This window comes from Trichoderma breve, chromosome 2 (genome assembly GCF_028502605.1).
Source record: "Trichoderma breve strain T069 chromosome 2, whole genome shotgun sequence".
NCBI classification, from domain to species: Eukaryota; Fungi; Ascomycota; class Sordariomycetes; order Hypocreales; family Hypocreaceae; genus Trichoderma; species Trichoderma breve.
Genome location: NC_079233.1, coordinates 2,667,275 through 2,690,507, shown reverse-complemented (window position 1 = coordinate 2,690,507; position 23,233 = coordinate 2,667,275). Strand labels below are relative to the sequence as shown.

Below are 23,233 nucleotides of genomic sequence, written 5' to 3'. Positions count from 1 at the left end.
TTTGGGTACACGACTCCCAACTTATGACGGCGTATGGAGTATAATGAGCGACTCTCCTTTCATCTTTACAAGCCACATCCACCCGCATACATAGTCTGGCACCATGACCTCCCGATGACAGCGCCATGCATACAGTCAACTAGAGGAATGCCGAGACGCCGAAACTCGCCGAGAAGCACGGAATCATGAACGCATCATATCATTTGTTTTTATGATTAAAGTTCAATAGACGTATTTGATTGCTCCGCATATAGCGATTTGATGGGAAATGTCGGCTGGGTGGGACTTGGTATGATGGACTTGTTCTTCGGGTGCACCTAGCCTAGCCTTTTGAAATCGAACCAAATGACTGCTCCCCTTGCTTGCGCGTCCCCTCTTCTTCTTCGGGTCATGGTTTCATGTCCATTCTGCTGCCTGGTAGATTGCAAGGAAAACTCGTCTCTGGTAATTCGACCGTCTTGCTTGGCAGTATTATGATTCGACTTGTTCGCTGAGACGGTATTGGCATATGTTCTTGGCGAGAATTCCCACATAATTGTTTCGATCGGAAGCTCGCTCCGGGTGAGAACAAAACCTATCGGAAAGCGTTTCTAACACATTACAAGTGTGAATTGGAATGCTTGGCGTGTTTTGTGACGAGACAAGATGTTGCGCAGTGATTCTCTTGGCACTTGCGCAACTGCCGCCCTTATCCAATCATGGGAAGAAGTCGTGCATGTCCATCCTACGCCCAGACCGCCGCATCTTACATGTAGCCTTCTGTTGTGAAGTATAAACGCCAGGCATCAAAGACACTGCGGTACCCAAGCCAAGGCTCTCTCTCCCTTGTTCAGGATGTAAGGAGGCCTGTCGAGAATCTGCGGGCTATCCATGCACTGCCATGCTCTTCGTACTCCTGCTTGGTGACGGCTACTTTGTCGATGTTCGGGTGGTTTGCCATGTTGGCTGCTCCGTACCAGGTGTTGGTGATGGGATCGGCAGGGCGAGCGACGCGAACTATGCAATCGTCGGGAACAAGCTGCACGAGCTCCTTTTGTAAACGCTGGATGAAGCCATCGAACAAAGAGGTCCCGCCCACCACGACGATGTTGGCGAGAAGCCCCGGCCAGAGACCAATGGGGAGCTCGTGGAGAGACTGCTGAATGGCGTCTGCAAGGCCGGGCTGCCGCATGCCCACGTCTGATGGGCGGAAGATTAGCTCGGGGACGGCGAACCGTTCGTTTCGTAGCGTCAAGACGTCCTCCTCCGATTCCTTCATGGCGGCAAGCTTTTTAGATTTCGTGTGCTGCGCGGGGTCATATTCGCGGAGGATACCCTTGTGCCGGGTGTGGAAATCCGGCAGGACGTAATCCTTGACGATGCCGGCCCCGGACAGGTAATCCTGGCGTTTCTCTCCCCTGGTTCCTTTCCACATGCGCTCCAGGTCGGCCTTGAAGTCGGCGGAGACGTAGCACGACGCCTCCTTCATCTCGTTGACGATGTATAAATCGTTGCGCATGTCGAAGTGGCGCAGGGAGATGAGTCGAGCCATGTAGTTTGTCAGAAACTTGCCGCCAATGTCGATTCTCCTGATGGCCGAGTGGAGGGGTCGTCCGCCGAGGAGAGGGGTGATGGTTGTGTGCGAGAAGCCGGAGTCGACAACCAGCATGATTTCAGCTGGCGTGTTTGCGGCTGTGAGGGAGTCTTTTGGCGTGCGGAACAGGCTCTGCAGGTCGTGATAGGCATTGAATGTTGATCCTGGGGGGAGAAGCGTACATGTTAGTATAATCCAGTTGGTTGCCGTCACTCTTCTTCCTGTGATAAACATACCAATCCCTCTGTAGTAGCTCGAGAACCCGTATTCCTCAAACACAATCTGGTCGCAGTTGGTTTGCAGCACAGGCAGCGTATTCGGCTGCTCCGTGAGCATCAGCCTCGTCTCGCTGGGGTCGCATTTCACCTCTGCCTTGTCGCCAAACAGCTCCTGGTCCCAAATCTCCTTCTGCGCCTCCCAGTTGACCAGGTAGCCCTTTTCTACGGGCCGCCGGAACTGGATTTCGCTAAAGTCCCGGCACTTTTCGAGCTCGGAGCCCACGTAAATCTTCTTGGAGCGGTCGCGCGCGATGCAGTTGGGGATCACGCGAGGCTCTGGAATCGAGCCGCCGCAAACGAGGCCGGCCTTGAGCGTCCAGGCGCCATTGTCGACGACGAGGGTGTTTTGGGGACGAGCCGGTGCTGCGGCCTTGGACTTGCGACCTCCCGCCATACGGAGGACGAGAGAGGAGAGAAGTCGAAGTTCGCGAAAAGTCGGAACAGAGGGCTCGGGTAGTTCTGGGTTGGAAAGTTGCAAGACCTCGGATACACATCGTTGGTTCCGAAAATTACATAATAAGCCTACCCTAAAGCTGTGTGGAGAAGGAGAAAATGAGCATGCTGAATGTTCAAAATTCAGATGAGTTGTCAAAGGAAAGATTGTAGTTGCGATTGCAATTACGTATGGATTTTTATTTTATTTCTCAAGGCGTCTGCTAAAATACAGGAGATAGTGGAAGGTTTAAAGGGTGTCGTGGGTTTGGAAAGGTAAAGACTATACACAATGGCTCCAGCTTGAGCGATGAGCCAAGAGTCAAACTTGAGGAGAAAATCATGGTTCAATTGCATGTTTTTTTTTAAAACATAATGTAAAGGAGACTCATAGTGTTCATTTAGTTACTTGTACTATCTAGGAACTTGCGGTGCTTGCTCAACACACATCCCATAGTATCAACTAACTAAGTAGGCTGCCTTCGGTAAAATGCCATAACAGCTAGCACCTAACCTAGCATCTGAGGAGAATCTGAATCTCATCTCTTACAAGTTGTCAAACCGCTGTCCTATAGATAAGGATGAAGTAATGACATCAAAAGATTTGGTACCATCGCCATGCCATAACTCTTCAAAAAATCTTTCAAAAGTTCCTAAGAAAGCTTCCACCTCCCCGTGGGGAATGATGGTACTGTCATATCTTATATCGACGTCCAACTGGCTTTGAAGAATAGTGCACCGGAATATCATTGGTAAGCCCTCCGTCTCCTCCAACTTCAACTCTTCTTTTCCACGGCCGAATAGTCCGTTACCATCTCCGTTGATCAGAAACGCTTCATTCTCTATCATGAGGACGTTACGCAACTCCAGAGCTGGTGCAAGCGGTAGGAGGCGGGGCAAGGGGAAGCTCTCAAACTTCATTCTCTCCAGAAGTGATGTCTGCGCTTCCAGTACAATATCTTTGTATGACTTGACGCCGGGTAGTTCCAACCGCGTAGGGATGGTGAGGAGTGTTGGTCCAGCGACACGATCGATGCCCTTCAGGTTTGAGTTCCGACCACCAAGAGATTCGAGGAAAAGCACAGAGCTGGGGCGGTCTGCCGAGTGGTGTGAGAGCGTTGCAGCATATGCAACACGGACTACATTTGCCATGGTAACGGAATGTGCGTTCTCAGAGTGGCCGAATTGCGCTTGTCTCGAGGCGATACCTAGAGTCCGCAAGAGTCTGCCCATTTGTGGTGGAGACATTTCCTCAGGAGGTGGTAAGACGGGAAATTTGGTCCAAGAAGCCTGCAGTAAATAATTCCTCCAAAACGCCTCTCCTTCAATCAAATCTTTCTCTTCAGGCCCTTTGAGATAACGGTTGAATGGGGTGAATGGGGCTGGCTTGAGGCCCTGGTAGAAATCCTGGATAGTTTGCAGCAGCATTGGTAGAGAATAGCCATCGTAGATAGCATGGTGGATTGTCCAGACAAGCACTTTAGTTGAGTCGGCTTGATGAAGGACAGCGAAACGGGTCAATGGTGCACCAAGACCCATGGGAGTTGCGAGATCCCGGCTCAAGTACTCTTCCAGGGTATCACTGGAGTTGATGATTTGAACTGGATGAAACTTGATGATGGCCTGAAAAAGCTTCCTGTCTGCAGTGGCGAGAACTCTTGCTCGCAAAAGATCGGTAGCTTCTACGACGGAACTGACGGCTGAATTGAATCGTACAAGGTCCACGTCACTGGGGAGTTGAAAGTGATACTGGTCAATCCATGCGTCTGGCTTCACTAAAGTCTTCCCGTACCACCGCATCTGACTGAGCGTCATGGGCAGGACATCTTCTATTTCCTCAGTTGGAAGCCCGCATAAGGCGGCCGCTATTACGCGGAGCTCATTCGAACGAACCCCCAGTAACCCAAACGGTGGAATATTCTCGTCACTCTCTCCGGCGGCGGAGCTGAATGCGAGTCGAGCTTGGTCGGATAGGACTGGGTTTGAGAGGACAGTGGCTGATGTGAGTGTGATCCCACGACTGCGAGCTGCTGCGATCAGCTTGATGCTTGTAACCGAATCACCTCCAAGTTGAATAAAGTGATCATCCGGTCCAATACTCTCTGGGTTCAAGTTTAGAGCGAAGGCCCATAGATCTCGCAAAGTCGACTCCTCAGAAGACAGGGCTCTGGATTCACCTTTGGACATATCTGGCTTTCGGAGGTTTCGTATCTCGATAGGACCCAGAGATGTAATCAGCTCTCGTAATGCGGCGCGGTTTGTCTTGTGAGATGTGGTAAGAGGGATAAACGAGATTGGTACGTATAGTGATGGAATCATTGGCTTTGGGAGTATTGTCCCTAGGTTCGCCATGATTTCGAGGGATCTTTCCAAGGTTGTCTCAACTTGATTCCAGCTGATCTCTGGCTCTCCGTCGCCCGACACCTTTACTGAGTCGCTCAGGAAAGCCACAATGGCACCTCCATTATGGATGTTAGGACTCACGACTTTGTCCACACAAGATTTGGATCCAGGAGGCAGAGTCTGGGCCAGCCTTGCCTCAATCTCAGCGAGCTCGAAGCGTTGGCCTTGCATCTTAATTTGCGTGTCCTTGCGGCCAACAAAGATGATATCACCGCCCTCGGTCTGACGAACCAAATCACCTGTTTTGAACACGCGCCTGGTATCCGTACCAATGGATATGTTCACAAACGCGGCATTGGTCTTGGCCTCGTCACCTAGGTAGCCCCGTGCGAGAGTGTTTCCTTCAATGACTAGCTCCCCGATCTCACCCCTGGGAATCAACTCATTGTGGTTACCCTCTTTGACAATCCACAGATTGCAGCCTGTTGGGCGGCCTATGAAACCCGATGGGACCGTGGTAGTTCCAATCTCGAGCTTTGCGCCAGCTGATTGTATTGAGGCTTCCGTCGGGCCGTAGGCAATGTAGACTTTGACATACGGATTCCACAGCTCAATTAGATCACTTGGAACAGCCTCGCCACCGGTGATAAGCATCTTAACAGCAGGCATTGTAGTGGGGTCTAGCAATTTGGCGTAGGAAGGCGTCAGCATCAAGGTGTTGACGCCTGTCTGGTTCACAAAATCCTGTATTTTTCCATAACGATCTTCTTCATCTGGCACGCAGATGCAGCCACCAAAGATGAGAGTCGTGAATATCTCCATCAAAGACATGTCAAAAGCATATGATGCAAACTGCAAGACTCTCGAACTAGAATTGAGCTCTTGGTCAGCGCCGTATGCGAGAGCGCTCGTTAGCCAGGCGCCGTGTTCTATCATGACACCCTTTGGACGGCCGGTACTGCCTGATGTGAAGATGGTATACATCAGATGATGTGGTGAGACATCAATCGGAGCTGCGGGTGATTCAGCAGCAGTGCTCAAGCCAGTGATGACATCAGTGGACAGTTCCAAGGTTGGAACTCTAGCAAGGCTACTGAATCGCAGAGCCTGTTCTGCAGACACTAGCAAAATGGGGGCATTGATGTCCTCGATAATCTCCAACAGCCTCTGTGTTGGGTGAGATACGTCTTGCGCAGTGAAAGCACAACCTGCCTTCAAAATTGCCAACATAGCGACGATGGTAATGGCAGACTACGTGAGACAGGTTAGCAATATTACGTTCCCTCTTTCTTCCTCCCCCTCTTCCTAAGGCATGATATCATCTCCATTTGAGAGAGAGAGAGATGGCACAGGTTTTGAAGAATGTCTTACTTTCTCATGTATAATTGGCACAATGGAACCCGAGCCGATTCCAGAAGATGCAATCTGCAGGGCCAGCCGTGTAGAGCTCTCGTCTAGTTCTTTGTATGTGAGATTCACAGTTGCCGAGGCAATAGCCTGAGCTTCAGGCTGAGCGATGACTTGATCTCTAATGACATCTTGAACTAATTTGTTAACTCCTGGTGGAGGCAATGGCAGACGTTCAGGTGGTATAGAAATATTAGGAGTGATTGAAATGTCAATATGAAGCTTAGACGCCGCCGCCATTGTGTGGTCGGGTAATATCGAATCAACCATGTTAGAGAACAGTTCCTTTGTCTTAGTAAGGGTAGTCTTCAGATGGTGTAACTCCCATTTACTGAGATCTTCGAGCCGATTCGCAGAGACAATTTATGAATGCCTTTCTGGTAGGCGTTTTAAACACAGCATACCACCTCCAGCCATTTACAAAAACATGCTAGCAAAGAGATATGTAGCAAAGAGAGTAGTACGTCACCAGCGCGCGTATCTTCGGAGCTACAAATATAGTAATTATGAACTTTACGTTGCAATGTGGCTGGGTTGCCTGGATCCTAAATCCTCGCCTCATCCTTCTGTTCAGCTGACACGCGGGGAATGCTGTACTGACAGCTATTTTGGGTCACTGTAGGATTGACGTTTCCTTTTAGTAACTACCGAAGGGCTAAAATCCTTTCTCAATGCTCGTATTTCCCCAGATGACTTGTCTGAGACTCTGAGTAATACAAGAGTTGATAGCGGCCTATTGCAGGAGTAACGAATTTTGAGCGATTAATTAATAGGTCCGATAACAGATACATGTGTCTTAAGAGAGATACCTGTTATATGCTTGATTAGGATTTGCAACTCGTCCAAGTCAATACGATTTATCTATGTAAGTAATTTAGTGGGTAAATTTCGTGCTGTCAATCATACGAGTATGTTTGTAATCAACGCTGACTTGTAATCCGGCTAAGTATGTATGCAGCTTCATGTATGCACGCAAGAACGAGAAATGGACAAAACATTGCATCCTTCAACGATACGGCAGAGAGATTGGCCGCATCGTTGTATCCATGATCCTACAGCTGTCAGTGAATGGAATTGTCCGTGTTACCTTTACAGTGACATATCACCAACCGATGACTGGCCCGATTCTTCGGATTCAATACCGAGACTGCTAGTGCTTAATCAGGAAGGATTCTGCTCCTAGCCTCGAAACCCTGTCTCTTTTCTGATGTCTCGATCGTGATAGGCTAGAGGCATCCCAGTCAGATCGTCGCATTACGATCCTACAGATCCCTCACCTATCAGGTCTTCATCCGCCGTCCTTCGTTATCAACTAGCAAAAGTAAAGATCCTGTGAGAGTCATGGAAGATCCTTGTAAGTAGTGCTGGTGGAAACGTCACATGCACGATGGGTTTCAGTTTGCCTCAGAGTCATTGACGCCTGAAATCCTCCGTTGAATCCGTTCATATGGCTTTACATAAGACTTAAGCTTAGCGTTGTGCGTACCATGAGAGAAGGATCTTCCATGAGCTTGGTAGCATTCCATAGTTTGTTGATGTTGAGGATCATATGTAATTCAAACTTAATGTCCATACTACTAATGTCTTTCCATCAGCTCCACAAGCGTCTATAGATAGATCTTTAAGGGGATGGGAGCTTTAGGAATGGTGATGATCCTTCAAGTTAGCAGCTTCTGCCATAGAACATTGAAGTCAGAGCGGTAATTCCGTTAGTAGCGTGACATTAGTGGATCATTATCTATTTGTGTAGAAAACTTGGAATCCTATTTTGCCAAACAGGGAGTTTCGTCGAGCTGAATGCATGTATGTATATGAAAAGCACGAAGCTCCCCGGCTTTCATAGGAGTCTGAGCTCGAGAATCACAGACCCTATACCTCAAACATTTTGAGAATCATGTCTACTATTTTGGCTCTTCTCCCCTGGCTGGCCGCTGTCGGTCTCCTAGGGGGCATCTACTATGTGTGGTATCGTGTCTTTTCGTACCAAGGCATTCCAACAAGTCTGGCTTTTGCCAACTCAGATGGGTCCTTTTTCTCTCGCGGCCGAGCGTCTCTCGGTTCCGTCTTTGAAGTCAACACTCTTCTCTGGGCTGGACACCGTGACGTAAGAACCAACCCGTCTATGCTCTTCCAGCTCATGGATTAACACTGTTAAATAGTACTCTAAGAAGGGACGACCATATATCCTCCCTGATATTTTCACGGGACACCAAGTCATCTTACCGCCGGAGAATTTGCCATGGTTGATGAAGCAGCCTGCAAATGTGCTCAGCCAGCGTGAGAGCAACAACGAGTTTCTCGCAGCCAAACACACGTTCTTAAACTGTGTTGCTGCCAATGACAATGAGTGGACATTTGTAGTTAATCTCATCAAGGATATCACCAAGGAGCTCAATAACAAGACCAACGATGTCATTGAGGAGATCCAAGCAGCTTTGGAAGACCTCTGGGGCAATGACACGACAAACTGGACACAAGTTGAGCTTTTGGACGTCTGTTTGGAACTCATGAGCCGCATTGTCAGCCGCATGTACGTTGGGTTGCCATTATGCCGGGACCCGACGTATCTTGCCTCCTCAACACATTTTGCAAAGTTCATCCTAGTTGAAGCTCTTCTTGCCCAACTGACTCCCAAGCCTCTTCGACCGCTCCTGGGCCCTCTTCTTGCGCAGTACGACTGGATGCAATTCAAGCGTATGGACCGTTGTGTCAATCCTATAATCCAAGAACGCGCAAGACGATTTGGCCGCATGGATAATGAAGAGAAAAAAGATCCAGACCAGCCAAGCGATCTGCTGTCTCGCCTCATGCAAGAAGCTTACCGTCGCAAGGATGACCCATGCCGATCACAGAGTCATAGCAGCAAGCTTTTAGCCATCCTCAACTGGGCAGCCATTCAGGTCCAAGGCATCACTCTTGAGAATGTCCTGATTGACATCGCTCACTCTCCTCAGAGTGCCAGTATTCAAGACCAATTGCGCGAAGAAGCTACGAATGCAGACAATGCTGATCCTTCTACGCGCTGGACTCGAGCAGAGGTGGCCAAACTGCCCAAGATGGACAGTATCATGACTGAGAGTCTACGCCTCTGGGGGTTCGCCCATGGCATCATCAAAGTAGTTGTGGCCAAGGATGGTGTCGATCTCCCAACAGGAGAACACATCCCGTGCGGTGCAAAGATTGGAATCGGGAGCTACGGCTTGCACCACGATGCGGAGGTCTATCCGGGAGAGTCGCCCTTTTCGTTTGATCCCTTCCGCTTCTTGGACGAGAAGACAGAGGCGCAAACGACAGGGCTCAAATTTGCGGCCACTAGTGATACTTATCTCGCTTTTAGCCATGGCAGATATGCTTGGCAAGTAAACACCACAGACTTTCAGTGATAATATTTTACTGACTTATAGACAGTGCCGGACGCTTCTTTGCGAACCACCTACTCAAGCTGCTCTTGTCGCAGATCGTGATGCGGTACGACATCAAGCCTGATGCGGATCCCCGGCCTCAGAACCCTGTAAGCTCTTCTCAGCTATCTGTCAAGGCAAATTCCTGTGTTGGGAAAGTAATAAGTTGTATGGAAACTAATGTGGGCTCTGTCATAGTGGTTTAGTTATGTTTCGCCGCCCCCAATCGGATACAAGCTCACTGTGAGGAGGAGGAAGCAGTAGTCATCAAACTGCTGGACTTTATCTTGTATTATTGTTTTGCTTATTCAGGAGGCGAAGAGTATAAAGGTTTACAGATTCGTTTAGATCATTATGAAGATGCAATAAAAATCCAATATGGGATATCAACATTGCACAAAACATTGATATTATAGCACCAGTGAGATAACGGTCGTTGAAACAACATAGAACCTTGTCCAGACAGGAATAAGAAAAGTAACTGCAGTAACTGGAGCCATGTTGGTAAGTCGATTTATTCTACAGGTCATTGACAATATATTTCGCCTAAAATAAAATTGAAGAAGAAAAGGAGGCCCCTTTGACGCCAACTGCACGATTACTCAGTAAAATCCAAATGCAACCTCATATGCCCGTACCGCCTGCAACGCTGTACCACCGATCAAAGTAACATCGTCATCCAATAAAATACCCTGTCTATCCGACATATTCATGCTATGTAATTAGCTCCATATTACCCCGCTTAAGCTTTGTCATGAGATGGTCATATACGAATAGGAGACTTATTAAGAATCGACAAATCCCTCTATTACTAGCTGGTATTTAATATTGAGCTAAACCTTACTCTATACCTCATCCAGGACGTACTAAAAGGAAGTCAACTCTACTATTGGCACTTATCATAACATCTCTTATATCTTAATTACATTATGGAGAATCGTGCAAATCGATCATTGTCTCTTCCTCAATCCAATGCTAACCGGCTCGCTCGGAAGCGCAAGCGATACGTGTTTCAAGCCTGTGAGCGATGTAAACAGCAAAAGATTCGATGTAATGGCAAGAAACCATGCGATAAATGCGAAAAGAGGCGACCGGAAGAATGTTTCTATAAATTGCGGCACTCTGTTATGACAGAATTGCATAACGTCGGCGCTGTTTATACAAACAATGGCGAAGTGGATATTCCGGCCGAGGCATCCAGTCACAGGGAACCCCCTTCTACTTGGTTTGTCTCAATATCACGGCCCATTCAGCCCATTATCCAGTTCATGACGGTTATATGCTAAGAGATAACTAATCTAGGAACACTGCCTTGGCTTTGGATTTGACGAAAATGATTCAAGCTCAGTCAGAGAAGCTTGATTTACTCCTTCAGAGGACCGAGGATAATAGCAGAGTAATGAATAAGAAGCTCATCGGAGAGCCTGAGGAGTACATGCCTCTTAACGCTGAACAATACTCCGCGGCCATGTCTTACAAGCACTTGCTTCCATTTTTCCGTGGTCCTTCCGGCATGACCTTTTATATGTCTGCAGTGGGGATGATAGGCAGCGGAATAGAGAGTACAGACCGAGAGACATACTCGACGCTGGATGGAGAGATTATTGTCGAAAATAGTTGCGAAAATATTCGAAACGATTTCAATGATCAGGACATTGATAATTTCTCGACGCCAGCGACGCCAGGGCCCCTGCATGGATTGCCCTTCAGCACATTGGAGGAGATAGATGGAGAAACAGCAGTCCATCTTGTACACCTTTATGACAGCTTCGTGGGCGTGACACATCCTATCTTACCTATCGATGTTTTGATGCGACATGTGAGGGAGCTCTATCCTGATATGGCAGCAGAGTCACATTCATCCGTTCCAGACATCTTGGTGAATCAAATGGGCCGCAGTGACCTCAATATCATCAAAATGGTGTTTGCTATTGCCATGGTCATACGGGACAGCAGCCATGAAGCCGCAGCTGCTAAACTTCATGCAAGCATACAGCGCGATGTAGACAATACAATATGGGCTGCTACTGCAGAAATCGGTGACTTACAAGTACTAATACTAGTTGTAAGTTCTGAACTCGGTATCCCCCTATTCAGACGTCGCTAAAACTTGAAACAGAGTATATATCATTCAATCAAGGGCAACTCGAGACTCGCTTGGCGTATTGTTGGCAATCTCACTCGTCTGATCCTAGAGTTTGGACTACATAAAAGCAAAGTGCTTATGAGTATGTTCAAGGAGCCAAGTTCATATAAACTGGCAATAAACATGTTTTGGACAGCCTTTGTTCTCGATTGCCAGCTCAGCTATTCTTTGGGGCTACCAAGACATATTCAAGACAAAGATATTGACAATAGCATTCCATTACCAGTACGTACTAAGACACTTTCTATCTTTCACTCTCACTAATAACCGTCACAAATTTCAGGAAGATTCACCTTATTTAATAGCCATGATCGACTATTGTCGTCTAGGTTCCAGAATCTGCGAATCCATCTCCAATGTCTTTGGTGGCTCGTCACATTACGCGCAAGAATGGCGAGAATCATTCGATTTCTTTCAGGACCATCTCAACCAATGGCAAGAGAAGCATGTTCCCAAAGTACTGGATCCTATTAGCAACGAACCCGATGCTAAAAAGATCCGCCATTTCTCCACGCTGCTCTACTTGAGGGCTAATCAGCTACGCCTCGTGCTAATTCGCCCGGCACTCTACTCTTTGCAATTACAAGAGGTTACCAACTCGGACTTGTGGGCGATGACTGTCAACATCGCATACGACAGTTTCCAGATCTTGCTAGACTTATTTGGTGGAACCGACATATACAAAATGCAGCAAACGCAGTACAACTACTTCCTAATCACGGCGCTTGGGGCCGTGTTAGGTGTATTGGCTCAAGAGAAATCGGCTCTTACAGCAAACAAAGTTGATGATGCTACCCTCGCCAAAGCACGTGAATTCGTTACAGCCGCATTGGATCTCCTCAAGTCGACCACTGTATTCTCAAAGACATCAGAGCATCAATATGCAAAGGTCATTTCTCTCTGTCGTCGACTTGGCCTCCTGCCTATGACGCCCTCCGAGAATCCTAATCCGTTTTTCGACAGTTTTGATGCCGGCTTATTTCAGGATATCAATGATGATAATGATTTTTCTCATTTCCTGTTATCAGAATATCAACTGGGACCCATGTGGGCTGATCTAGATATTGCTTAGATTCTAAATCAATATGGTTGAAAGAGAACTGAATATGACCAATACAACAACTATCAGTCCACCATAGAGATGTTGAATCTCCAACTATCCCCAAGAAAACTATCTCAACTGGGCAGATTTCCCATCTTCTATAAAGACTTTTACTTCGACATTTCTTTCGGGATATTCCCGCCGTATTTGATTATGGGGCTTTCCAAGAATTTCTCCCAGTGTTCCATTGATAGAGCCAGTTCTCGAGACAATCTAACTTCTTCTTGCCCCCGAGCGATGACCTCTTTATCATAATCAGTTATGGCATCCGCCAGTGTCGATTCACCAGTAGTGGCTTTCTCTATGGCAGAAACGAGGTTTGCGGCGTCGGCAGTCGCATTGTTCAGACCTTGTCCACGATCTTTTACAACAAGTCAGCGTTTCCTTTCGGTGCAACTAGTGAGAGACAATTTTGTCACTTACAGAATGCAATTGCGTGCGCTGCATCTCCAGCCAACGTAACTCGACCATCATGATTGTCCCACGGCTCTGGACTCCACATTTTAATAGAGTCATCGGGAACTTCCAAGTCATCTGGTAGCCACATTAAGGCTGATCGTCTAGGCTCTGCGAAGTTATCTGCAATGGACCTCAGAATGGCAACACGCTCAGCATTGGTTTTGCCCTTCAACGGTGTGCCAGTGAGGGTTTTGGGGTATGTAATGACGAAATGGAATGTCCATGTAGAGTAATCATCTTTCTCCTCAACACGCATAACTAGACATAAAAGTTAGTGTTGACTCTTCAAAGAGGGCCAAGTATCTTACCAAGAATAATAAAAAATATTCCCTTGGGGTGAACTCCATAATCAACGTGTGGCACTACATTCTCTGCAATATATTTCCCTTGCTCATGAGTATATCTAGCATTGATGTTTATCATTTCAACGTCTGGATATGTCTCTGGCAGGGCGAGGTCACCAAGAAGCATGCGCCGTACGAAAGACTGTCCGCCCTCAGCACCAACAATCATGGTACCCTTCTCAAATGTCCCGTTTTTGAAACGGGCGACAACGCCATCAGTAGTATATTCGACACCAACGAGTTCGCGGTCGTACTGGCAGCTGGTTAATTTTTCGTATTCTCACAGTGTGCCAAATGAAATTCCAAGAGAATATAATATACCTGAACCTTGATTCCATTAAGCAAAAGCTTTCTCATGCCCACTCTGTTGACTCTCCTGGCAAAAGGAGAGTTCACTCTTGCCAATACATCGCCAGTCTCGGCATTCTTAACAACCAATTCTTCAACTGCTGTCGGGTTATAGTATACTTTTGACTGTGCCTCATTGATACGATTATGAAGCTCTTCAGATAGCAGGGTAGGGTAGTGTCGGAAAGACCAAAATATGGTCATACTCCAGTCTCGAGTACGAGTGGCCGGGTCCACCTTGTCGTAAACAGCGAAGGATATTCCTCTCTGTGTATTAGAGTTAGAGGTTAGTCATGGGATTCTAGCTGCATAGATTAAGGCATAAAATCGTATATTACCTTTTTGAGGCCTTGTGCTATAAGGAGACCAGTGATTCCGGAGCCAATAATAATAACGTGTGGAGCCGTGGTGGTAGCCATTGCGTCTATGTCCAGAGAAGCACGATAAAAAGGCGAGTAATAATCACTTTAAGGTAGATATCAAGTTGAATTCAGATAACCTTTTACTTTAAGATACATGTTAGGACGTTTCGATAATTTTATATTCGAGTAGAGGTCATGATGTAGGTAGCTACCGGCTTTGATCCGACTTCATCGGTTCAATCCGACGTTTCACCGCAATCCGACTTATTCGGAGCATTCCGATTCTGTTACGTGATCGATGTTTATTCAGGCATAAAGTCGCCTGATATGCACCGGCATTCCGTCTTTTGGATGCTGGACAGTTTGCCCACATCCATAGAGCCTTTGCCCATCAACCATCTCTTTGGGTTTCATCGATCCTTGTTTCATATCCCACTTGTCCCAAGCCTCTTGGATGTCAAATTCCCTACACACTAGTGCAGCCACCAGTTTTATTTCGACCATGGCAAGCTCTTGTCCGATGCAGTTCCTCGGCCCCATAGAGAACGGCCTCCAGGCGTCCTTGTTGGGGTGCATAGGATCGCCTTGGGCTGCGATCCAGCGTTCTGGAAGAAACTCATTTGCGCGCGGCCAAACGTATTCGTCAAGCTGAATGACGGACGGCACGTCGTGAATAGCGGTGCCCTCCGTCGGGTATCTCATACCAGACCCAGAGACAGTGAGGAAGAAATCCTTTTCGCCTTGGCGCACAGTTGATGCGAGTGGGTAGAAGCGGAGAGCTTCTTTGACGACGCCATTAGTGTACACCAGATTATTCAGAAGCTGAGGCGAGTCCCGTAATAAACTGGCGGCTTGATTGACGTCTTCTCCAAGAACACTGTTAAGCTCTTTACGAAGCTTGGAGAGGCAGTCGGGGTTGTCCTGGAGCAGCTTGAACATCCAGCAGATGGTTGATGATGTAGTGTCGTGGCCCGCAAACAAGAAAAGCTTGAGATTAGCCAGAATGGCATCGACTGACCGTTGATCGGGAGTTTCGCCACCCGTTTCGGCAAGTGTGCGACTCAGGGCTATGTTAAAAATAGTCTTCTTCTCGCTGACAGCATCGGCAAGGTGAGGTGACTTTATGATGGTTTCCACGCGGCCCAGAAGAGCCTTGCGTAATGCTTCGTTGTTGCGCTGTCTGGTCCAGGCTTCCCACGGCCACCGTTTGATGCCTAGGATGCGGTTCACGCCGAGGACTTTGCTCATCAATCGTATCTGGCTGATGAGGGCTTGTTTGAGTGGACTACCTAGTGTATTTATCTGCTCATGCAATCTTTCATCCCTAGGCAGCGTGTAAGTACAGGCAGGATCAATCTTTAGGAGGATTTATTACATAGTTGCACGAAGAATTACGTCGAAAGTAAGGTTTGTGGTGCGCTCCTCCAGCTGAAAGACGTCACCCCATTGTTCGCTTGGCCCAGCCATTTTCCCGAGCAAGTCTCTGAAGACTATGATCTCATCAATGAGCTCGGGAATGAGCATGGTGATGTTTCTCGGGCTGAAACTCGGGTTGAACCGCGACCTCCACACCTTCGACTGACTACCGTCGGCAGAGGTCATGTCGAGATTATCGGTCAACGGCTCCAAGAATGTCCGAGTAATATGATGCTTAGGCAGGCTTCTAACCTGCGTAAACTGCGCCGACATGCTGCCGTCAAAGACCATCATCATGACATCCGGGAAGACGGGCCAGATATCAAGGTACAAAACTGGAGGAGGGCGTTTCAAGTCTGGAATCCACTGGCTGCAGTTATCTACAAGCCATTTCATGATGATGCCGAAATGGACACCTTCAGGGTGATGTTTCCGAAACTTGAGGAGAATTGGAATATGGCCAAACAGAAGGGAATGTGGAAGAGTAGGCTGCAAGCCGGTCAGTATCTACTGCGATGAGAGTGTCAAACTTCACGTATGTACAATTCCCTGAGCTTGCAACTGCCGGACATGCCTCCTGACTCTGTATCCACGATACAGAAATCTAGCGACGAGCGCAGCCACCAAGATGAGTAGGCCACGCGAAAATATTTTGAGCAGCCGAGATAGAAGAATTGATTCCATATCTGATGTATACGAAACAATCAGGTCGTACAGTATCTAAAGAAAGCTCAACAAATTGATGCTTTACACGCATATTGACTAGGAACTCATTGATATGGAATCCTCTTATCTGGAAGCATGCCTTGCATAAGAATGCTGACGACCCGCTTACATCTTTGCAGCTGCTGCTATGTATAGCCGAAGGATCGGAGGATCGGAGGATTAGAGGATGGCAGGCTAAACAGATGCAAATCCTAATGCGACTTGGCTATGCATGACTGCCGCTGGATCTGCGGTAATACGAAGGCATCAATAGTGAGATAAAATCTGTTACAAGCATTGCATTTTGTCTCGGCTGAATCCAGCGTCAACATTCCGCAGCTTCTTCTTCCGTATAGCCTAGATAGGCAGTTGCTTGGTATCTCGCCAATCTCAATCGACGTCCTCCCACCTAGAGGTTATCTTTGCCATGCTGTATCACCATTGCAGGACTTTTTGTTATAGGCATCATCCATGTTGGTAACATGGCTAGCTATAATTAGTATCAAAAATGGATAACACGTTGACCTCACTTGTTTCTCAACTCTGCGCTCATCTCATATATGCGATTTCATTTATAGCGACGGCATGTATGTACTTTGTAGGGAATTTATCCGAGAATCAAACAAGAAGAAAAGAAAAAGATGAAAACAATCATGCTGGTCTATGATATTAGGCGTTGTGCGTTACAACTTGGCAACAACCGCTGCTGAAGGAACCAGTCCCCATCTCTCGGCCACCTCGTCGTTGGGAATCTGTCCAGGTGTCACTCTGGCATTGACAAATGTTTCGCCGCCGCTCTCCCAGGCGTGATCTTTCCATGAGCCCAGGGTGGGCCACATCTTGTCCTCGACAAGCCTCTTAATCTTGTTGCTCTTTTGTGTAGCGGCTTCGTCCTTGGTGCCGATGACAGGGCCAATGACGCTTCTCCATAGATCCCAAGTCTCGTCGAGCTCTGTAATAGCCGTGACTCCCATAACGCTTGCGCCGATGCGAGGTCCAGCCCCGACATATGCCGTTGTGCCAAAGTCCTTTCCTGCGCGAGCCCAATTTTCCAGAGCCCACCGGATAGCCACTCCTTCAAGATGCTCGCCGTTCTCCTGTGCGATTTGTGATAGCTTGGTACAGGCCTTTCGCAGCTCCGGCGGCGAGGGGTGCCAAGAGACCATAGGACCATTGTCAACACCACGAGTCGTCAGCAGGCCCATGTTGAGGATGCTGGCGTTGAGCAGACACTCAACCCTGGCGGCCTGGAATCGTTGCAAAAAGTCGGGGCGTCCAAGCTGGGTATTTTGCAAGCAGAAGTTGCCGTAGGAGAGAATGGCATCCAGGGGCTCGCCCGTCTCTCTCAGTATCATCTCCGCTAGCGATGCGAGAGTGTCGACAGGATATCCGCTGATGCCAACATAGCGAATCAGTCCTTGGTCGCGCAGGCGGCGCAGTTCCTTGACAGCCTGCAAGACCTCGGCGGCAGACACAAACTCGACATCGTGCATGTAGACCAGGTCTAGATACCGCGTCCCCAGCCGCTCCAGGCTGCGGCAGACGCTATATCGCACCCACGCCGGCGAGTAGTCGAATTCATCCGACTTGATGCGACCAGCCTTGGTGATGAGGAAATATCCCTCTCGTGGCGGGGGCGGGGTCAAGAGTCGCAGCGCCTGGCCCAGCAGGATCTCGGAAGGGCCGTAGTAAGGCGAGGTGTCAAAGGCATTGATTCCGTGCTCGAGGGCTCTCCGGACAATATCGACGTAGGGCATGCGTGAGGGATCGGGGTGATACTGATGATTGAAGGTGGCCGTCCCCAGGATCAGGGGAGGCAGAACCTGCGACAGCGGCGTTGAGGCACCCATTTAGCGGCGACGGTCGGCAAGCAGAGCCGGAGAGAATAATTCAGGGACGGTTGAGAGGCATGGCTGGTCTTTTGCAGGAGGGTGAAAGATAAGTATTTATTATCAGGTGGCGTTGGATATCACGTCTTGGAACTATGCTCGGAACAGAGACGGAGAAACCGGAACCTTGTCCGTTTTTTTCTGCGAATAACCCGATCGAGCCAAGACCCTGAACAGCACGGTGCTATAAATCCCGACGACGAAGAGCCAAAATGTGCTACAGTACGGTAAAGGCTTCGGAAGACGGCGCAAAACTCTGGGCTCTTGGAGACGCAACGGTTGAACGGCTGCGACGAGGGGCAAGATCCGTGATTTGACGGCATGGGTTCTTCGGAGTAATTGATGCGTCAAACTTCCGTCGTGTATATGCGAGCTTAAAAAAGAAGCAGGAAATGGCCCGTCGTCTTTTAAGCCGCCAAGCCCGTTTTCAGCTTCGGGTATTACGGGATCGAATAGCAAGTACCAGACAAATCAACGGAGTAGTAATACGAAAATGGCAAATGTCAATCCTGGAGAAGATCCTGTACAGATACAATTACTTGGTGCATCGGAAGGTCTGCTGATGCGAGAAGTTGCAGATGCTTTGTAAGGTTGCCTGTTGCAGCATCCGTCGTCTAATATGCACCAATGTTACATCCATAGCTATACATAGTATTACTCCGTGCTGATGCCAATACAGTGGAAAACCCAAGACGCTACGGAGCAGAGGATGCATGTGCTGATGCTTCTGTATTCCCGCTGCAAATGGCCCAAGTGAATTAATACTCCGGAATGTTTGTCTGCGTGTGCTTGTCCAGCAGATGCGCCGATCGAGATGATGCATTACAGCCCGCTAATCACACAAGCGCGGTAGCCGAAGCCGCTGCTGATAGGCTGGATCGTGGGGTCAGATCCAGAGCTGTAAGTGATCCACGGACATCTGTGCTTATCTGCGTCTCAACCACTGATAACATACAATACATATTATTTAGCGATGCAAGATCAATCAATAACGGAGATGCGGCTCCAATAGTCCTTGAAGGAGTAAAAGTCGGGCATTTACTGCGAATAAAGGGCCAGTATACTAGTCGGAGCTTAGTAATCCACTATTTCAATAGTCCCGAGCTCAGCTGAGCTGGTTCCGCGTACCTGCCATATCTACATTATCTGCTAATCTACACGTGCACCACCGCATTCCAAATAGCACTTCATCTCTTGAATCAAGTAATCATCATCATTAGCCATTCAACTAAATACTACTGCTGCCGCTGCTGCTATTACTACTGCAACTACTACAACTACCCAACTCAGCTAATCATGACTGAGTTCTGCACATCCGGCCATTCTCCGCAACGGTCCAAGCCTCACTGCCCACGGCCGCCCTCGCATACAGCAGACCCGTGGGGTCGTACTTTTGCTTAATCTTGAGCAGCTGGGGATAGTTGGCGCCGAAGAAGGTTTCCTGGAAGTCAGGCTGCTGAAAGTCAGCCTCGTTCATGTAGGCACCGGCACCGGGCGTAGCTGCCTCGATGACGGGCTGGACAACGTTGGTGATGGTGTCCTGCGTGGCAATCATGTCCTGGAAAGGAACTTGGAAGCTGTATGGCAGCGTCAGCGAGACCTCGACAATGGACGACCGCCACTGCGGCAGCACGGCGTTGGCGTTATTGCCGCCAAAGTGAGAGACGTTGAGCCCGACACCGATAAAGGTCACACCGAGCTCAACTAGCTTCTGCGCCGTCGGAGAGAAATTCGGCAGCACGGAGCGGGGAATCAGTCGGCCACCAAACAGGTCCGTGCCGACCTGGATGTTACCAGCGGGCAACGGGCCCCAGTAGTTCTGGAAGTGATCAAAGTAGCTGGAGAATTGCGTGTATGTGGGCGCCAGGTCGATGTTGAGTGCCGCCAGAGCGTCAACAAAAGGCTTCAGGATAGCCTCAACTTCGTCTTGCGTCTTGCCGTATGCTGTCATTGCAGGCACCTGGAAGAATCCTGGGCCAAAGAAATAGATGATCATGACACCCGAGTCCACAATGGCTGGCAGAGCGGCGTGGAAGGCGTCAATGACGGCGTACAGTGTCTCAGAAGAAGTGGTGGCAACGGCGAACTTGGAGCCGCTGACCATGTTGTCAGGATGGGCTTGGAAAACCATGGACACTACAACACCATAGTTGCCGCCACCGCCGCCGCTCAATGCCCAGTAAAGATCATTATACTGAGTCCGGGTGGCAGTCACGAGCGTTCCGTTGGGAGTCACGACATCATATGAAAGGGCATTGTCGGCTGCGAGGCCATAAATGGTGCTGAGAGCAGAGTGACCGCCTCCTTGGACGTATCCTCCAGCAATGCCAACACTAGGGCATTCTCCCGTCACTACAATTAACCCAGCTGCGTGTGCTGCCTCGAGAGCTTCAAAACCCTGGATACCAGCCCCAATCTTGAGAGCCTTACCGGTGTAATACTTATCGCTCCAGTCCAAAACCTCGGTCTCCTTGAGGTAATGAGTCCAAACGGAGAGGGCACCTGCACCAGTTGAGCGGCCGTTATAGTCATGTCCCGTGTTGCGGATGACGAAGCGGATGTTTCGCTGCGCCGCGAATTTGAGTGTTGCTGTGACATGAGCAGCCGTTGACACATTGACCGCATATCGCACATAATTGCCGAGAGTGCAAGGCGTGTCAGCCGGTTGGAATGGGTCGCAGCTCGCATTCGCGAACAACGGCGCCATGACCGACGACGACGAGTTGTAGCTAACAGACTCTTTGTCAGACGATGTCGACGGCAAGTGGTACGTGCATCGGGGGAAGCTAGACAAGAGAAGAACAAAACAAAAAGAGCGCCTCTCATGCATATGCCACTTACTGAATTGGAGAGAACAGCCAATTGTCCTGCAAAAACTGGCACTCAGTCTCATTGTAGGATGCACCATGGCAGGGTGATCCCAGAGGAACCGTCGCAATCAGACGTCCATCAACAGTCTTGTTGAACGCGGCCCAATCACTGCTACTGGGCCAGCATGCATCGCCAGGGAAGCATTTGCATGACGGGGTTGATGTAGACGAGGTTGCGGGTGCACAGTTGGCGAAGCCTGCAAGGCTCGCAATAGCCAGAAGCGCAGAACCTAGGTTGCTGCAATGCATCTTAGAATCCCGGATGTGCTCCGTGTGGCGAGAGGGGAAGAGAAGCTGAGGAGTCTAAGTTACACATTCGGCGAGATGCGCGGATCTGTGGACTTTTATCGACACTTTGCCACGATTTAGAGGTCCATCGATCTTGGCCTGCATACGCCCATCTCGGCATTCCACGTGCCGGTCTAATCATTCTACTGCTCTTTACGGCCGCCTCATCAGTCGATAGTCGAGATGCTAATCAAAAGACCTCGATGCGCGGGCTCAGATCCCACGTTGCCAAGCCCGCGGCCGCTGCTCTGTTCAGTTGCTCGCTTGGACTCAAGGCCCCCTCTTTCAAGGTAAGCTGGGGGAGCAAGACCGCCTTTCTCGGCGTACTGATGAGAACGTGACCCGAGTAACCCGGCGGAGAAAGCATCATTGGCTAGGCTAAAGACAAGGGAGCTCACATTTGGGGCAGAAGAGAGAAAAGTAGAGAGAAAGAGCTGAAGAAACAGCTGAAGAAGGAGCTGGGGCCATGTCTTCCTTTAGTACCCAGTCTATGCGGGGGTTCTGCTTCGTTTCGTTGTCTCTTTTTCATGTGTCAAACATGTTGCCGATTTTGCTTGGACCTTCAATGCGAACTGTGAGGTGGTATTCGAGAATTTCGCTATTCACCCCAGGACCGGCAGTTGGCGCGACCGATGAAGAAAATTTCCGGTGCGTTGTTGAGTCTGGACCTCGATCTCGAACCTGCCTGCAGAGGCAACGGTGCTACATTCCCCTCTTCTCACCGTCGCTCTGGAAGCTGTCGTGTTGGGATGCTGCGCGGGCCGCGGTCTAGCACTACTGCGGAACCTTCCTAGTGCTTTGCTTCTGGTCCTTCAAAGATCCCTAGTGCAAATGAGAGAATTCTGCTCGGTCGGATTAGGCAAAGATTAACAAGCTGGAGGGCTCTCCTGCATGCGGGCAGGGATGTAGTTCAGGGACAAAGGCCCCCAGGTCTTGTTATGTCGTATTATCGCAACGGCACTCGTGCCGTACACAGAAGGGCACAGAAAAGCACGTAAAATGACGGCTGCTTGGATCGTCGAATATCGTTTCAATAATCACTTACTCTGTCTTGAGTCCTGCTCTCACTATTATCCCCCACCTCTGGCGATCTACCGTTAGCGGAACCGTATCCTCCCGCCGCCAACAACGACTACTCTGAACTACGACTCTTCTTGGATAAGACCGCGCTGTGGCTGCCGGCTCTTGAAAGCGGAGTTCCGGCGGACCAGGGGTACGGAAAAGATGGGGAAAAAACACATTCGTCCGAAGCCCAAGTGGTGACTGAAGACGCACGAAGAAGCCTCAAAGCTGAAAACCCCCCGTCTGGGGAGCGGACGAATTCTTGGTAAGCAGCATGAATGCAGTGATCACGCTTCTCCTCTAGCAGACTGGGCTAAACAATAGCTCTTTTTTCAGCGCAAGGCTATGCTTCATGTTGAATGGCATCATGGCCAGCAGATCAGATCTCACAAAATTCGTCAGGCGATGCATCACCTCGACGTTCTGACTAAGCTGTCGTCACTGCAGATGTCCCTTGTCGCATAAATGCAGCTTGTATCGGCGAACCAGCTCCCCATGTATGCGTAGAATCAAAACCAGTCATCTCCGAATGGGCCAGCTGCCGGTCGGGGCGACCCCTACAGGTGCCATGGCCTTTTTTTATCTCTTACCTATTACGCGCAAGAATGCTACCCTCCCAAGGACCTCGGATTCGTGGAATACGGCCGCTACGCCCGTTGGAAGCCTGCACGGAGGAGACGAAAGGACGTATTGGTACGTCGTACGTCGAAAATAGGAAAGAAAGACGAAAGCAGGTGAGAGCTGCATTGCCTGTAGATGCGTCCGTAACACAGGGGAGAACGCTGTTCGACGTGGAGTACCTCTCATC

The 23,233-nt window shown here is 49.1% G+C and overlaps 7 protein-coding genes across 7 annotated transcripts; 2 read left to right on the top strand and 5 right to left on the bottom strand.

Moving 5' to 3' along the window:
• Window positions 1–829: 829 nt before the first annotated feature.
• On the bottom strand, window positions 830–6,273 carry T069G_03037 (actin domain-containing protein; the record flags this gene model as incomplete). Its single annotated transcript, XM_056170247.1, has 5 exons — window positions 830–1,252; window positions 1,346–1,737; window positions 1,810–2,384; window positions 2,834–5,877; window positions 5,998–6,273. The coding sequence occupies 5 exons, from the start codon at window positions 6,271–6,273 to the stop codon at window positions 830–832; spliced, it is 4,710 nt and encodes a 1,569-aa protein (XP_056031139.1).
• Window positions 6,274–7,927: 1,654 nt separating this feature from the next.
• T069G_03036 (cytochrome p450 domain-containing protein) lies at window positions 7,928–9,698 on the top strand (the record flags this gene model as incomplete). Its single annotated transcript, XM_056170246.1, has 4 exons — window positions 7,928–8,137; window positions 8,193–9,388; window positions 9,442–9,544; window positions 9,633–9,698. The coding sequence occupies 4 exons, from the start codon at window positions 7,928–7,930 to the stop codon at window positions 9,696–9,698; spliced, it is 1,575 nt and encodes a 524-aa protein (XP_056031138.1).
• A 1,069-nt stretch (window positions 9,699–10,767) lies between these two features.
• Window positions 10,768–12,652, top strand: T069G_03035 (fungal specific transcription factor domain-containing protein; the record flags this gene model as incomplete). The annotated part of the gene is made up of 3 exons (XM_056170245.1): window positions 10,768–11,499; window positions 11,554–11,805; window positions 11,864–12,652. The coding sequence occupies 3 exons, from the start codon at window positions 10,768–10,770 to the stop codon at window positions 12,650–12,652; spliced, it is 1,773 nt and encodes a 590-aa protein (XP_056031137.1).
• A 140-nt stretch (window positions 12,653–12,792) lies between these two features.
• T069G_03034 (FAD binding domain-containing protein) lies at window positions 12,793–14,252 on the bottom strand (the record flags this gene model as incomplete). The annotated part of the gene is made up of 5 exons (XM_056170244.1): window positions 12,793–13,043; window positions 13,106–13,399; window positions 13,450–13,738; window positions 13,807–14,100; window positions 14,172–14,252. 5 exons carry the CDS (start codon window positions 14,250–14,252, stop codon window positions 12,793–12,795), a joined length of 1,209 nt encoding a protein of 402 aa, XP_056031136.1.
• Window positions 14,253–14,501: 249 nt separating this feature from the next.
• On the bottom strand, window positions 14,502–16,295 carry T069G_03033 (cytochrome p450 domain-containing protein; the record flags this gene model as incomplete). The annotated part of the gene is made up of 4 exons (XM_056170243.1): window positions 14,502–15,519; window positions 15,571–15,946; window positions 16,028–16,100; window positions 16,155–16,295. 4 exons carry the CDS (start codon window positions 16,293–16,295, stop codon window positions 14,502–14,504), a joined length of 1,608 nt encoding a protein of 535 aa, XP_056031135.1.
• Window positions 16,296–16,999: 704 nt separating this feature from the next.
• Window positions 17,000–18,166, bottom strand: T069G_03032 (aldo/keto reductase family domain-containing protein; the record flags this gene model as incomplete). Its single annotated transcript, XM_056170242.1, has 1 exon — window positions 17,000–18,166. One exon carries the CDS (start codon window positions 18,164–18,166, stop codon window positions 17,000–17,002), a length of 1,167 nt encoding a protein of 388 aa, XP_056031134.1.
• Window positions 18,167–19,499: 1,333 nt separating this feature from the next.
• On the bottom strand, window positions 19,500–21,324 carry T069G_03031 (FAD binding domain-containing protein; the record flags this gene model as incomplete). The annotated part of the gene is made up of 2 exons (XM_056170241.1): window positions 19,500–20,991; window positions 21,089–21,324. The coding sequence occupies 2 exons, from the start codon at window positions 21,322–21,324 to the stop codon at window positions 19,500–19,502; spliced, it is 1,728 nt and encodes a 575-aa protein (XP_056031133.1).
• Between the last annotated feature and the right edge of the window lie 1,909 nt (window positions 21,325–23,233).